General features: G+C 36.8%; 1 protein-coding gene across 3 annotated transcripts in view; it reads left to right on the top strand.

Annotated features, from left to right (window-relative positions):
• Positions 1 to 17289, top strand: part of USP34 (ubiquitin specific peptidase 34) — a 301960-nt gene that overhangs the window by 267459 nt on the left and 17212 nt on the right. For 2 of the 3 annotated variants that reach the window (XM_039476272.2, XM_074399446.1), the window contains exons 68-75: positions 5039 to 5673; positions 7742 to 7899; positions 10874 to 10952; positions 13199 to 13325; positions 14112 to 14219; positions 15563 to 15667; positions 15784 to 15908; positions 16909 to 17032. In XM_039476272.2, coding sequence (XP_039332206.1) covers positions 5039 to 5673; positions 7742 to 7899; positions 10874 to 10952; positions 13199 to 13325; positions 14112 to 14219; positions 15563 to 15667; positions 15784 to 15908; positions 16909 to 17032 — 1461 coding nt within the window. The remainder of the gene's footprint in view (positions 1 to 5038; positions 5674 to 7741; positions 7900 to 10873; positions 10953 to 13198; positions 13326 to 14111; positions 14220 to 15562; positions 15668 to 15783; positions 15909 to 16908; positions 17033 to 17289) is intronic. The other variant, XM_074399451.1, reaches the window with a different exon arrangement.

The raw sequence follows: 17289 nt of genomic DNA on the forward strand, positions 1-17289 counted from the left end.
TTATTTTGATAGTTGAAAGAAATGAAAATAAAGTAATTTTTAAATTTCTTGTAATTACTATAAACGTTTTCTACCTGCTAAGAAGGTCCTACAGTCAATGATACTCACATATCAACACATCTGGTACTCAGATGTTGGATTCTTTTTTTTTTTTTTTTTTTTTTGAGATGGAATCTTGCTCTGTTGCCCAGGCTGGAGTGCAATGACAGAACCAAACCTCTTCCTGTTGGGTTCAAGCAATTCTGTCACCTCAGCCTCCTGAGTAACTGAGCTTACAGGTGTGGACAACCACACTCAGCTGATTTTTGTATTTTTGGTAGAGATAGGGTTTTATCCTGTTGGCCAGGCCGGTCTTGAACTCCTGACCTCAAGTGATCTGCTTTCCTTGGCCTCCCAAAGTGCTGGGATTAACAGGGGTGAGCCACCATGCCTGGCCTGGATGTTGAGTTGTGAATACCATTCTCCAGTAAAAGAATTCACAGCTCCTAGGAGAAATCACTGATTTTATGGCTGAGGCAGAGAATATACAAGATGAGTGTGGAATATCTTACAGTGCCAGAAAGTTGAAGTACTCAAAAATCAAAATGGTGGGGGTATGTCAAAGAAACACAGAGCTAACCTGAAAGAACTTCCAGTGGCCAAAGCTGGAACAATTTGAGTAACAAAATAAATTACGTAGCACTGGCTTATAACCCCAAAGATAAAAATAAATATTCATGAGTCCATAGTTAGTAGAAACAAATGATTGAATAAATAAACTGAGAAGAAACAAATTTCCCATACAAAAGAATTCCATATAATTTATGTACACATGTCCTCAGGAGGTAGAGCTTAATTCCTCCCTCCTCGAGTATCAACTTGGTGACTTTCTTCCAAGGAATGTAGTGTGGGATGTGGGGGAAGTAACTTTACAGTGAAGAAACTTTACAGATACAGCTCAGCCAGGTGATTGATGTTAACATCATCACTGATCAGTGAGTTTGATAGTGTGTACCCTTGATGAGGTATGATGGCAAAGGGTACTTCATCACTTAAGGTTTTCCATCCAGAAACCAACCTGGATCTAACCATGACACATCAGACAAACTCAGATTGAGGGGCATTCTGTGAAATAACTGACCAGTATTCCTTGAAACTATAAAGGTCATTAGAAACAAGGAAAGTCTACAAAACTGTCACAGCCAAGAGGAAGTTAAGGAGACATGACTAAATGTAATGTATACTAGCTGGGATCCTGGAACAAAAAAAGGACATTAGGGCAAAACAAGTGAAATCTTAAATGGAGAGTTTGGTTAGTAGTAATGTACTTGTGTTGGTTTCTTGGTCACAACAAATGTACCATCATAATAATGTTAACAATGGGGAAAACTAGGTTGGGGGGGTGTATCGAAATTGTTCCTATTTTTAAATAAAAGGTTTATTTGAGAGAAACACCTTTCAGTGGAGTGAACACATGGATTGACAGGGGCACTCTGCTCATGGGCCTTTTTTTTTTTTTCCTGTAAGTTTAGTTAATCCACCTTAATAGGCTCTTTGTAAGAGCAAGTAGTCAAAAGCTGTGTGAGAGCTGTGTGCTCTTACAAAGAGATGTGTGCTGGTCAGCATTCATGTCTTGACCCATGACCATAAAACCAAAAAAATACTATGCTGAACCCCTAAAAAAGTTTTTTAACCAGCTGTTACACCTAACACTGATGATTGTGCTGAGAAAATGGAATCCTTGTACATTGCAGTGACATTGTTTAATATTACCCTTATGAAAGGCAATTTAACAGATGTTTACCAAGATTCTTAAAAATGGTATGCCCTTTTAATCTCAGTAATAATATTTCAGGGATTCCAGTGTAAGTATATGGATACCCAACAGCATGATTTGTAGTAGTGAAAAATTTAAAACTGTTCAGTTAGGAAACATTGTTATAATGCATCATTTTAAAATTATAGTAGTGAAAACCGTATAGTAATATGAAAAAGTGCTTCTGCTGTAACTTGGTAAGAGTCCAAATATTTGAATAGAAATAGTATAACTTAGAATTAAAATAACATGTATAAAAGAAAAGCTTCATAGAAATACTTCTAAATACAACAAAATAAATGAGAACTTTTAATATAGAGAAAAGAAGAAAAATTGAGACATCAGTGTCTTAGAGTTGCCATATACACTTGGAAGTAGACTTAGTATACGCCTAGACCCAGGGACTCTTAAGTTATAAGAAGGCAGGCAACAAAATGGCAAGATTCCCTGTTCTTCCAAATTAACCCTCCTAACTTTTCTTAAAGATAAACATAATTTAAAAGTTGTGTGTGTGTTTGTGTTTTCTGTAGGAGAACTTTGTTTTATTTAAAAGCAGGTAGCTTTTATAGGAAAAGGAGAGGTAGTTAAGTGTATGATAAAGCAAAGTGAAATATTGATTGTAGAATCTTAGTAGTAGATGTGGTCTTAGTAGAATTTTTTCCAACCTTATGATGTGTCCAAAAAATTGTCCCCATGAAAAGGTGAGGTGAAAGTATATAACTCAAACTGAATGACTTTTTTTTTTTTTTTTTTTTTGAGATGGAGTCTTGCTCCGTCGCCCAGCCTGGGGTATAGTGCTGTAATCTCAGCTCACTGCAGCCTCTACCTCCTGGGTTCAAGCGATTCTCCTGCCTCAGCCTCCTGAGTAGCTGGGATTACAGGTGCCCACCACCTTGCCAAAATAATTTTTGTATTTTTAGGAGAGGTGGGGTTTCAACATACTAGCCAGGCTGGTCTTGAACTCCTGACCTCAGATGATCTGCCCACTTTGACCTCCCAAAGTGCTGAGATTACAAGCATGAGCCACTGCTCTCAGCCAAATGACCCTTTTTTCTGAGACAGAGTCTTGCTCTGTCACCCAGGCTGGAGTGCAGTGGCACGATTTTGGCTGACTGCAATCTCCATCTCCCTGGTTCAAGAAGTTATCTGCCTCAGCCTCCCAAGTAGCTGGGATTACAGGTGCCCGCCACTAGGCCTGGCTAATTTTTGTGTTTTTAGTAAGAGACAGGATTTCACCATCTTGGCCAGGCTGGTCTTGAACTCCGGACCTTGTTATCCACCCTCCTCGGCCTTTCAAAGTGATGGGATTACAGGCATGAGCAGCCAAGCCTGGCCCAAATGACTTGTTAAAATCATAAATTACTTTTCTCGATTGCAGTTTTGTACAAAAATTGATCAGGATGATACCTACATGCCAGGTTTTTACATTTGAAACACATAGGCTGGACAAAGTGGCTCACGCCTGTAATTCCAGCACTTTGGGAGGCTGACATGGGCGGATCACAAGGTTAGGAGATTGAGACCATCCTGGCTAACATGGTGAAACCCTGTCTCAACTAAAAATACAAAAAACTAGCCAGGTGTGGTGGCACATGCCTGTAGTCCCAGCTACTCAGGAGGCTGAGGCTGGAGAATCACTTGAACCTGGGAGGTAGAGGTTGCAGTGAGCCAAGATGGTGCCACTGCATTCCAGCCTGGGCGACAGTGCAAGACTCCGTCGAAAAAAGAAAAAAGACACATAACAAACTGAGCCTTTAAAAAAAATCTAAGCAGACTAATATATGGGTAAAGAAATCTCTAGAAAATGGAGTATTATGCACAAAGTTTAATTTGGAAAAAAATTGTAAAATAAACTAAAATTAATCTTAGAAACCCTAACTTTACTTGCTTTTATAATACAATGGAAATTATCAAATTATAGTTAGAATGGGGGCAACAACTAATGGTTGTGCTGAAAAGAACCCAAACTCAGCCATTAGAGAGTCTTGCGGAGGTTCCATAGTGAATATTGTTAGGAGCATTAGCCTGTGACTCTGACAGGCTACACTTGAATCCCAGCTCTGCCACTAGCTGTGTAACCTGAGATAGTCCCACTGTTGTAAGCCTGAGTAAAAGTGGGAATAATAAACGCAATGCTTACCACGTAAGTTATGATGTCAAATAGTATACATTCAGTAAAGGCTCACAATTCTTAATAGTTACTACTATTATTGTTTCGCCATTATCATCATCATTTCTCAAGGCAAAATCTAGGCTCCACCTCTTTATCTGTGTGACCTTGGTCTTTGCTTCTCCAAGATTCAGATTTTCGAGAGCACTTTTACCTCTATCCAGAGTGATTGTGAGGATTAAATAAGAAGTTTATAAAGCACCTAATTTAATGCTTTGTTAATAGTAACTGCTTTTACAGGTGAACTCAACTAGTTAGTCATTAACCCCTCAGCATTGTAACATTGGCTTAATAACAGTTTAACACCCAGTTCTTTCCTTGGGTGTAAATTTAGCCTTAAAAGACTTGTAAAGATTTTCTAAAGTTAATGTTCTCTAATTAGCATGTATGTAATCAAATAGGACTTTTATGTATATCTCATTCTGTCTTTATAACTGAAGTATATATTATCTGGCTGCAGTTTAACACCCAGTTCTTTCCTTTGGTGTAAGGTTAGCCTTAGAAAACTTTTAAAGATTTTCAAAAGTTAATGTTCTACAATTAGCATATATGTAATCTTATATATTGAACTTTTATGTATATCTGTCTTTATAACTTAAGTATATTCTACCGTTATTTGTAAGTTATTGCAAAGTAATTTACCATCATTTTTCAATTAAGAAAACTAAGACTGCAAAACATTAAATGGTTTGACCTGGTCAGGTACCTTTTAGTACATTTTCTGACTTCTGACTCCAAATACCGGGTTCTCTCTATGAAATCATACTACTTCCTGAGAAGAAATAAATGATATAGTGGGAAAATTCTGCATCTTGGGCAAGCTAAAGAAAAGTGGTTTAAAAATTATTGCCACTTCAAAAATAGCAATGACAGTATAGAAGGTATCTATTTTTATCACCCCTTGGGATCTTTTTGTGAGGCCAAGGGGAAAGCAGAAAGATTATTAGAGATGTTCATGTCCCTTAGTTTTTATTTTAATTATTAAAGGGAACAGTGGCTTTGTGATAAATGACTGCTGTTCAGTCTATTTTATATCTTACAAGGATCTGACAGTTTTGTTTTACATTTTATAGCTGCAGCTTATCTTCTGGTGTCCCTTATACCAAGCAATTCATTCCGTCAGATGTTCCGGTCAACAAGGTCTTTGCACATCCCAACCCGTGACCTTCCACTCAGTCCAGACACAACAGTAGTCCTACATCAGGTCTACAACGTGCTCCTTGGTTTGCTCTCAAGAGCCAAACTTTATGTTGATGCTGCTGTTCATGGCACTACAAAGCTAGTGCCCTATTTTAGCTTTATGACTTACTGTTTAATTTCCAAAACTGAGAAGCTGATGTTTTCCACATATTTCATGGATTTGTGGAACCTTTTCCAGCCTAAACTTTCTGAGCCAGCAATAGCTACAAATCACAATAAACAGGCTTTGCTTTCATTTTGGTACAATGTCTGTGCTGACTGTCCAGAGAATATCCGCCTTATTGTTCAGAACCCAGTGGTAACCAAGAACATTGCCTTCAATTACATCCTTGCTGACCATGATGATCAGGATGTGGTGCTTTTTAACCGTGGGATGCTGCCTGCCTACTATGGCATTCTGAGGCTCTGCTGTGAGCAGTCTCCTGCATTCACACGACAACTGGCTTCTCACCAGAACATCCAGTGGGCCTTTAAGAATCTTACACCACATGCCAGCCAATACCCTGGAGTGAGTAAAATTGATACTCTTTTTTATGTGTATCCTCAAATAGATGGGAAATAACCTGTTTTTCCCCTTGTGGGAAGTGGTGGCAGAATATAGAATAGTCTCACCATTCTTTCTTAAGAACTTTATGTATATTTGTTTTCTTATATAAAATGCTATATTGTTATAAAATTGATAACTGTGAGGATAACTTTTCTTAGGATAAAGTTAAAAGTTTCGTCTCTAGAACACTTAGCTGTTTTTTAATTTGTGGTTTTGTAAATGTATTCTTGTGTGCCTAATAAAGTCAACTTTATGGTACAGTCTTAAGGAATTGAGTACTTTGCTGTTTAAAAATGAGTATTTGTTATCAAGATCTACATGCTGTGCTAAACTATGAGCTAGACAATTTTATATCTAAAGCTAGTATTCCCCAGTATTTGTTCTCAAGCTACATCTGAACAAATGAAATGCTTAAGAGATCAATCAAGATACATCTATATGCAGTTTAAATTGGGTCCCTTTTTCTCTGTAGACTATTTGTATGTTTTACATTAAGTTTTTTCTGCTATATGTGATATAAGACTGTCTAACCTGGATAATGCTTTTCACTGTTGCCCCTTCTTTTCTCTTGTAAACTGTACTAGACCATCCTTTATAGATCAGATTGTCTTTTCTAGATGCTGTAATGAGTTGTATAGAATCTCACACCTAGGAAAAATAACCTGATTTCTAGTCAGAGAAAATTAGAATCCCAGGCTGGGCATGGTAGCTCACATCTGTAATTTCAGCACTTTGGGAGGCTGAGGCAGGTGGATCGCTTGAGCCCAGGAGTTCAAGACCAGCCTGGGCAACATGACAAAACTCCATTTCTACAAAAAATGGAAAATTAGCCAGGTGTAGTGGTGCACGCCTATTGTCCCAGCTATTTGGGAGGCTGAGGTGGGAGTATCGCTTGAGCCCAGGAGGTCGAGGCTGCAGTGAACCATTGTACTCCAACCTGGGGAACAAAGCAAGACCCTGTCCCAAAAGAAAAGAAAAATTAGAATCCCTACGATACAGCAAATCAAGTGAATGTATTAAGTACCAGGATATTCAAAACCAATGCCATAAGAATACAAAATGACCCATCTTCCTGACTTCAGAGGGGTCAGGATAGGATTTATTAAGTTTCAATAAGTTTGTCTCAATCATATTCACATAAATATTTGTGCAGTTACTAAATGTGATGTCCAGAATTAAATATACTTTTGACAAATACTAGATGAGTTAGAATGCATCCCTCCATGTTATTTCTTGCCCTTGACGTCAGTGAAATTTAATGTCTTTTATTGTAGAATGTCCTTATCTATTAGAAATTTTCATGAAAATGATACTGAAGTCAGTTTTTTGCTTTAGGGGTTTCAGTTCATTGACAGGTATGTGTTAGAAAAGCAATTCTCTCCAGACATGTGCATATGAGTCTATTAAAATCACAGGTAATGACTTTACTAAAATACTTGTTTTTACTTTTAAATTCATCACGAACTTGAACTGAGCATCTAGAAAAGCATTTTAAATGTTGGAACAAAGGATTACCTCATATGCGGTATTAATTTCAGTGTTATTTAGGCATTTAAAATCTTTGTGGCAAAGTGATGATTTCTCATTAATTAAAGAAAAAGTGGGGCTGGTCTGGAGGTAGTGAGTTATCTCAGTTCATTTTTCACAGTCAGTTACAGATTGAACTCCTTGTTCTACTCTTTCCCCCCTTCTCACTACTGCACTTGACTTTTTTAAAAAAAAGAAAAGTGGGTAGGAGATGACATGGCATGCCTCTGGGTATACATTTGAAGTTACAAAAGTAGTGCTTTGAGCAGTAGTAAGACTAAAAATGAATTACATTCACTTGTATTTTAAGACTTGTTGAGTAATTTTAATGTATACTAACATTTTTAAATAGAATTTACTAATTTTATAACTTTCTGAATGGTAGTGTAATCTAGCTTATTTGTATAATTTTAAGAGTTGGTTAATAAACATACAAATGAGAAACTAACCTTCTAAAGTGCAATAGGGTTAAAAGTTCATATGGCTTATTTGGCTTTTTTAGGCAGTAGAAGAACTATTTAACCTGATGCAGCTGTTTATAGCTCAGAGGGCAGATATGAGAGAAGAAGAATTAGAAGATATTAAACAGTTCAAGAAAACAACCATAAGTTGTTACTTACGTTGCTTAGATGGCCGCTCCTGCTGGACTACTTTAATAAGGTAAAAACATGTTTTTTAGTTTTGTTTTATTTTTTCAAGTGAGATGAGGACCATCCTTTTGATGTTAAATGAGAAATCATTTATGTTAGGGAAGCATTTGTGCATGTAGCCACTTTGGAAGAACTTATAATTTGAAGGTTCATGAACTACTTTTACACAGTTTTTGGTCTGGCTTTCGTTTGTATTTGTGTATGTTTTATCAGAATTTTAGTGTTGAAAGGAACCCTAATGTACAGACTTCCACCTAAAGCTTGAATTATCTTCTCTGTGGCAATTTATTCTAATTCAGCCTTGTTAGTTCAGTTCTAGAGGCCTCTAGAAACAGTTTTCTGCACCTTTGGATGAGTCCATTAATGTTTTGCTTTCTGTTTATCCTAAATCCATCTATCTGGCTTTCTGATCTGTAGGACTTGGCCAAAATTATAAAACATAATCGTTATAATTAATTTTTCAGAGCTACAGAAGTTATTGAATAATAGGAACTACTACAAATTACCCTTAATTCCCCTTACCTATAGAAATAAAGATCAGGCTAATTTCTTAAAATGCTTCCATGTATTATATCTAAGACTTGGAAATGATGTTCTTTATTAGGCACATTTTCTTTTTAATGATACTTTACTGAAGATTTCACTGTAGTATCTTAAACTACTCAATCTAAGATGAGATTATTTCAGATTGTCTTCTTTAGAAAGTTTTTTGTTTTTTTGTTTTTTTGGGTTTTTTTTTGAGATGGAGTCTTGCTGTCTTGCCCAGGCTGGAGTGCAGTGGCACCATCTGAGCTCACTGCAATCTCTGCCTCCCTAGTTGAAATGATTGTCCTGCCTCAGCCTCCCATGTAACTGGGACTACAGGCATGCATCACCACACCCAGATAATTTTCTTTTTTTTTAGTGGAGATGCGGTTTCACCATGTTGGCCAGGATGGTCTCAATCTCCTGATCTGCCCACCTTAGCCTCCCAAAGTGCTGGAATTATAGGCGTGAGCCACCACACCCAGCCTGGAAAGCTTTTAAATTTGAATCTTCATAGTAAACTATGAAATTTAACTATGACTTTTCTAGGATTTCTTAAAAACATTTTTGTTAAAAACTAAGACATAGGCTGGCCATAGTGTCTCATGCCTTGTAATCCCAGCAGTTCGGGAGGTGGAGGCGGGTGGATCACAAGGTCAGGAGTTTAAAACCAGCCCGGCAAAGATGGTGAAACCTGTCTCTACTAAAAATACAATAATTAGCCAGGCAGGGTGGCAGGCTAATTATTGTAATTCCAGCTACTTGGGAGGCTGAGGCAGGAGAATTGCTTGAACCTGGGAGGTAGGTGGAGGTTGCAGTGAGCCAAGATCATACCGCTACACTCCATCCTGGGTGACAGAGCAAGACTCTATCTTAAAAAAAATAACTAAGACATAAACACATACAATTAGGCTAGGCCTATGCAGGGTGCAGGGTCATCGGGATCATTAGTATTGCTGTCTCCCATGTCCACATCTTGTCCCACTTGGGAGGTCTTCAGAAGCTGTAACTAGCTTAGAGCTGTCATCTCCTCTGACAATTATGCCTTCTGGAATACCTCCTATAGGAACTGTCTAAGGCTGTTTTAAATTTAATTTTTTTTTTAAATAAGTAGTAAAATTATATAGCAAATACATAAGCCAGGCCAGGCATGGTGACTCATGCCTGTAATCCCACCACTTTGGGAGGTCAAAGCAGGTGGATCACGAGGTCAGGAGTTTTGAGACCAGCCTGGCCAACATAGTGAAACCCCATCTCTACTAAAAATACAAAAATTTAGCCGGGTGTGGTGGAGGGCACCTGTAATCCCAGCTCCTCAGGAGTCTGAGGCAGGAGAATCACTTGAACCCAGGAGGCAGAGGTTGCAGAGAGCCAAGACCGCGCCATTGCACTCCAGCCTGGGCAACAGAGTGAGACCTGTCTTAACAACAACAACAAAAAATACATAAACCAGTGACAGTCATTTATTAACATTATCAAGTATTACGTACTGTACATAATTGTGCTATACTTTTTTAAGACAGGCAGTACAACAGGTTTGTTTATACCAGCATCGGGGTAATGTTGTGCTACAATGTTAGCATAACCGTGAAGTCACTAGGCTAGTAAGAATTTATCAGCTCCATTATAATCTTATGGGACCACCATTGTATTTGTGGTCCATCATTTACCAAAATTTCGTTTTCTAGCACATGACTGTATTTTATAAACTTTTCAAGGCTGACGTGTTTTTAGTTGTTTTTTTTCTTCATGTTACTCTTTCTTCTCAATAACCAGTTGATGAGTGTTTAGGGTGAATATGGGTGAATTTTATGATTATCTAGAACTTAATAATTTAGAAGATGAGCCCATTATAAAAACAAGATGGTTTATATGGAAACTTTCAAAATATTCCCATATCTTCTGCCATTGTAGATAATTAAGAGTTGATTAGATATTAATAGACATAATTTTTGTTGTTGTTGAAATGGAATCTTGCTCTGTCGCCTGGGCTGGAGTGCAATGACATTATCTCAGCTCACTGCAACCTCCGCCTCCCAGGTTCAAGCAATTCTTCTGCCTTAGCCTCCCAAGTAGTTGGGATTACAGGTGCCCACCACTACATGGCTAATTTTTTTCTTTTTTTTCTTTTTTTGTATATTTAATAGAGATGGGGGTTTTACCATGTTGGTCAGGCTGGTCTCAAACTCCTGACCTCAGGTGATCCGCCTGCCTCAGCCTCCCAAAGTGCTGTGATTACAGGCGAAGCCACCGTGCTCAGCCAAAGACATAATATTTTCTTAGAGTTTTTTAAAATTAAATAGTATTTCCTTTTGCTGCACTTCTAGGAAACAGATGGAGCAGTCTCTTTTCTATAGGTAGGAAAGCAGAGAGCTTAAACGATGATTTTGTTTCCTTTTTTATCACCTAAGTGTTATGTTCTTATTCAGAATTCTCAAACTGGACTTTGTTTTCTTTAGTGCCTTCAGAATACTATTAGAATCTGATGAAGACAGACTTCTTGTTGTATTTAATCGAGGGTTGATTCTAATGACAGAGGTAAATATTTTATTGCATTTTACTGTGGATTAATCTCATTTTAATGTTCTCACCAAGACTTATTTTATAGACATTTAGAGTTTATCGTAAACTGTTTTACAAGTGGCAGGATTTTAATTACATAAATCAGTAAATGTGAATTTATATTCCAAGAATAATTAGGTCATAATTTTTGAGGTGCTGTTTCTTTTCCATAGTAATTTCATACTTTTCCCATCATTTTTTATTTAGAACTACCATTTGAAATAGACTTTTTCTGTTCATTTGTTCAGAAATGAATACAGACAGAAATGAAATACATGTGATTAAATTAAGGGCACACATAATTTCCCAAAAGCCCACTTATTTAACATTGCTTAGAAACACAGATTACCATTGTGAATTAGGCCGGGCGCATTGGCTCAAGCCTGTAATCCCAGCACTTTGGGAGGCCGAGGCGGGTGGATCACGAGGTCAAGAGATCGAGACCATCCTGGTCAACATGGTGAAACCCCGTCTTTACTAAAAATACAAAAAATTAGCTGGGCGTGGTGGCGCGTGCCTGTAATCCCAGCTACTCAGGAGGCTGAGGCAGGAGAATTGCCTGAACCCAGGAGGTGGAGGTTTCGGTGAGCCGAGATCACGCCTTTGCACTCCAGCCTGGATAACAAGAGCGAAACTCCGCCTCAAAAAAAGAAAGATTACCATTGTGAACCCAGGAAATCTGAGACAGGTCTCAATTAATTTAGAAAGTTTATTTTGCCAAGGTTGAAGACACGCCTGTGACACAGTCTCAGGAAGTCCTAATGACGTATGCCCAAGGTGGTCAGGACACAGCTTGATTTTACACATTTTAGGGAGACATGAGACAGCAGTCTGCATGTAAACAGTATATTAGCTCTGTCCAGAAAGGTGGAGACAACCCAAAGCAAGGTTTCTCCTCTCCTCCCCTTCTCCACCAAGTTTCCCAGTCACAGGTAGGTGAGAGACCGATGGTATGGTTGCGTTAGCCCTTAGTGGTTCCCAGCTTGAAGGGGCCCAATATATTTTCCTTACACACCATCCTTAAAGGAAACCAGAAGGACTATTACAGGGTTAAAATCATCCATTTATGCTCCCTATAAGTTTTGAACATCCACAAGTATGAGATGGCTACAAAGTCACCAGAGATACATTGAGTCCTTTAGTCTAATTAATAAAACATTCCAAGAGTACCATAAGAATTCAAAGATAGGATGTTTTTTCAGTTATTGATAATAAAAAGAGAAGAACAGATACGCACTTTGAAGAACGTGGATTTGCAAAGGTAAAGAGGAAGTCATTTAGATAAACGACAGTAAGCACTGAGGCAAAGAAATACTGATTATGTTTGAGGAAGGCTGAGTATTCATTTAGCTTAAAAAAAGGTACGTGAAGAGGAATAGTAAGAATTTCATAATTTAAAATGCAACAGATGTTTATGCTGCTTTAGTTGTGTTTTTAGAAAAAATATTTTTAACGGAAAAGATGTTTAAATATGTACCTCTGTGCCAAGCACTATGCTAGGCACTGGGGACACAGCAGTGAACAAGACATACATGGCTCCTATCCTTACAGGTTAAATTCTTTACATTGTTCATATTAGGTACTGCTACAGATTCTGGGCTTAGAATTTTAATCTTTTAACTGTGGATAATATAGTGTGTAAGCTACAGTGAACTGATTGAAGAGGATTTGAAGAAGGATGCTTTATAGTAAAATAGAAAAAAAAGAAACTTAAGGCTGAATTAAGCTACTAATACAGTTAAAGGAATTAAAAGATTTAACAACCCAGTGTAAAGGAAACGAATTCTTACCTTTTGCAGCTCTTTTTGCCTCTTTCAGGCCCACTCTTTTGAGTATGGCTGACATTCACTTCACTATTGTCTTTGGACAGAGGCCCTGGAAAGTTAGTTAAAGCAGTTGCCTATTCTCCCTAATCTTCTGTTGTGTCCTATTGCTTTGTAATTTTTAGACTTCCAATCTTAGAGCAAGTGCTTTTTTAAAAAATGTAATTAAACTATTTCTTCAGACTAGAATATACACACAAAATAGCGGAGCTCTGAAGGTGAGGAGTGTTTAAAAGAGCTGAATGAGAGAAAACTTTAGGATAGAAAGTGGATACATTTGCTTGGCACAGGTGTATACAGTCTGAGTCTGAAAACATCTATCATAGAGGATGATTACTACCATTTTGTGGCTCAATAAGTAAACATACTAAGTTTTCAATTTTTTCAAATCATTTGTAGTCTTTCAACACTTTGCACATGATGTATCACGAAGCTACAGCTTGCCATGTGACTGGAGATTTAGTAGAACTTCTGTCAATATTTCTGTCAGTTTTGAAGTCTACACGCCCTTATCTTCAGAGAAAAGGTTTGGTCATTCCTACTTCTTATTTTTTGTTAGTGCTACTTTTAAAGAGAAAAGGTTTTAAAATCACAATGCCCCAGAGAAATTGTTTTTATCTTAGTTTATGCACAGAAGATGAGGCTGAAGCTAGCTAACCATTAGGAAATGTTTGTCATGAACTCCTAATGTAAAGCTGGAAGGCTCTTCTGTATTTTTTGTACCTGTCTGAAAACTAGCCAAGCAGGTACCAAGATTTCAGAGATTGGAAAACATTTCCAAACACCGTAACAAGGGGGGCACTTTGTAAAGATTCTCCAGCTGGAAACTTCCTTGGCTTACGATTATATCATTTGCAGTTTCAAGAGAGATAACTATAAAACATACCTCTCTCATGTCCCTAAAAGATATTGTGAACTCTGAACTTTACGTACATTTTTAGAAAATGAGATATATTTTCAATGAAACATGTTTAAGAAATCTAGCAGGTTTAACAGTAGTAGTAATCATCTCATGAAAATAATGACTTAGGCCGGGCGTGGTGGCTCACGCCTGTAACCCAAGCACTTTGGAGGCCAAGGCAGTGGATCACCTGAGGTCAGGAGTTCAAGACCAGCCTGACCAACATGGTGAAACCCTGTCTTTAAAAAAAAGAAAAAAAAAAAAAAGAAAATAATGACTTAGCTGTCACCAAATATGTTTTCGTAATTTATTTAAATCTCTAGTATCAGTATTTTATAGTTTACAGTAGAAAACATTTGTGAGGAAATTTGATCTCCGATGGCATATTTATGTGTGCCTTTATATTTGCAGATGTGAAACAAGCATTAATCCAGTGGCAGGAGCGAATTGAATTTGCCCATAAACTGTTAACTCTTCTTAATTCCTATAGTCCTCCAGAACTTAGAAATGCCTGTATAGGTAAGTTACTTGAAAAATTTGCCTGTGTAAAAACCTAATGGAAGAACATTGTTGTGAGTTTTTCGGTGATGTTAGGCCTGTAGTGTTTGAAAGATATTTGTGCTTTTTATGTGTAACTCACACTAGCTAGCAGGTCCTTAGAAAATTAAAATTTCTTAACTGGCTCATAATTACCCACATTGATAATAGGTTACTTAATATATATGGTCTCCCCAACCTTAGTTCATCTCTAGCTTCCTACAGCTCTAAAATCTTGTGATCCTATGTAAAACAAGGTTGAATCATAACTGTTTACAAGGTACAACTGACATTGTAAAGGATAAGAGTACTTATTTCACTGTGAGTTCTTTTGCCTAAAGATACGTCTCAGTAGCTGTTCTTAGGCTCTGAGTATTGCATCTTTTATTGATTGCATATTTATAATGAAATTATTGGTGGCTTTTAAAAGACACCCATTTTAAATTTGTAGTTTTTTGTTTTTTTTTTTTTAACTAACTTAGAAACTTCTTTAGAGACCATAACTGTTTTACAGTTTCTCAAATAGCATGGAAAACTGGCTGTCATGTGTAAGCAGCTCATCTTGATGTTCCTTATAATTACTTCTCTAGCAAGAGAGGAGCGGCACATAAGCAGTAAACTGTGATCACCAGAAACTGCCTATAGCCTGTCATCATGAGCTTTATTCCTTCCTGTGTGATTGGAGAATGAGAATCAGTCCAGTCAGCATCGTAAAACATTAAAAGTAGATTAAGGATTATCCCTCAGAGCAAAAGAACTTTGAACCTTAGGTTTCTTTTCTAAGCTGTTTTAGTTGAATTTATGAGACACATAATCAGTGTACGTTAAGTAATCTGGGTTGGCTCATGCCTGTAATGCATGCAATTTGGGAGGTCTAGGCAGGAGGATCCCTCAAGTCCAGGAGTTGAACACCAGCCTGCACAACATAGCAAGACCTCACCTCTACAAAAACAAAAAAATTGGCTGGTTGTGGTGGTGCATGTCTGTAGTTCCAGCTACTTGGGAGGCTGAGGCAGGAGGACCACTTGAGTCCAGGAGTTAAAAAAAAAACCTCACTGTACTTGCCAGAAAGTATCTCATAGTTAAATAAATAACAGTAAATAGTGTCTTAACCTTTTAAATGATGCCCTGTTGTAGTTAGTAACTCTGTTGATCCAGATTTGATTGAGCATCAGACAGAATTTCTAATGGTGTCAGGAGCTAAGTTTTAGACTCATTAAACCGGTTGCAGTGAGGCAACCCATTATGGGATTTGTGAGACTGAAAGTAGCAAGTAGATGTAACTCTTTAATTTTTTGCTACCCAAATTTTGTTTTTATTTTCAGATGTTCTCAAGGAACTTGTACTTTTGAGTCCCCATGATTTTCTTCATACTCTGGTTCCCTTTCTACAACACAACCATTGTACTTACCATCACAGTAATATACCAAGTACGTATTTGTCTAGCACAATACTTAAATATGGTTCACATTTAATCGTTCTGCACACTGAAGCATGGAGATTTATTTTTTCCATTTATTCTTACTGTACACTTTTAATATCTTAGTGTCTCTTGGACCTTATTTCCCTTGTCGAGAAAATATCAAGCTAATAGGAGGGAAAAGCAATATTCGGCCTCCGCGCCCTGAACTCAATATGTGCCTCTTGCCCACAATGGTGGAAACCAGTAAGGTATGTTGGGATGCCAGGAAAATCCGTGTTGCTATAGTACAAAGTAATTTGAAATTTTTCCCCTGGCAGTTATGAGTAGGTTAGACTTGAGTGACCAATTTTGTGGATCCTAAGAAGATTAGATTCATTTGGACTTCCTTTTAGTGCTCTGAAATGTTGGTTTAACATTTGCAAAATCAACAATAAGCACAAGTAGTAAGTTTTTTTTCCCCTCAAAAATTACCTTAATAGTAAGTCTTAGTATTTATCACTAGGCTAAATTATAACTGGGTCATATATCTAAATTTGAAAAGTCATAGGCACTTAACTTTTTTTTTTTTAATTTGGCCATATAATCAATGCCTTCTTCTGTTGCCCTTAAATTATATTCCTTTGACCTAAGAATAATATCATTGATTGATAGATTTGCCATCATTTTTAGTCTGGTTTCTGTCCTCTAACTTGTATTCTAAAATAATGCCAATTCTAAAATTATAAAGACAAGGTACATTGATAACAGGATAATTTATCTTAGTTTCAGCATTTTTTAAAACAATTTTTTCCTTATCTTTCTTCACCCACACTTCATTCACACTCTCCCTTGCTTGCCATCTTTGGATATTCAGTATGCTTAAGACTTTCATGTAAGATAAAATACTAAAAATTAACATTCTAGTAACATAGGAATAACTTGAAATCTATTTCAAAAAAAAAAAAATCAAATTTAATTCATTTTTCTTGATATGTCTAGAACTAAAGTGTCAAATTTTAAAATCCTACAGTAATTTTACTTTATTAAAGTATATAGAAATAATGGGTAATTTTAATTGATAGCATTTGCACACTGAAAATAAACTTACAACAAGATCATTAACATTACTAGAAATTTGGACTTTAAAACTAGTTTCTTACAGAATATAAATATTTAATCAGCTTTTTAGTTAAACTTATTACATTTACACAAATTATGCTCTTTATTATACAATTTAAGTGCAACCATTTTATCATCTTTAACCTTTAGGGCAAAGATGACGTTTATGATCGTATGCTGCTAGACTACTTCTTTTCTTATCATCAATTCATCCATCTATTATGCCGAGTTGCAATCAACTGTGAAAAATTTACTGAAACATTAGTTAAGCTGAGTAAGTATAAAAGATGAGCAGTAAATTCCACTGAATTATTTTAAGCCACTAGCCATTCAGGAAGGGGAGAAAAAAATACGAGACAATCCTTTTTTTTTTTTTTTTTTTTTAAGTGAATGTTTAAAAATATTAATATTCTTGGGAACATTTTAATTTTCATTAAGAAAACACCAACTTACTGGTTTCCATTGAATCGTTCTGCCCAGAGTTTCAGCTGGCCTATAAAGGAGTGTGGAGTAGGGCTGATCACTTCTGTA

The sequence above is a fragment of the Saimiri boliviensis genome, chromosome 1 (genome assembly GCF_048565385.1).
Source record: "Saimiri boliviensis isolate mSaiBol1 chromosome 1, mSaiBol1.pri, whole genome shotgun sequence".
In the NCBI taxonomy this organism is placed as follows: Eukaryota; Metazoa; Chordata; class Mammalia; order Primates; family Cebidae; genus Saimiri; species Saimiri boliviensis.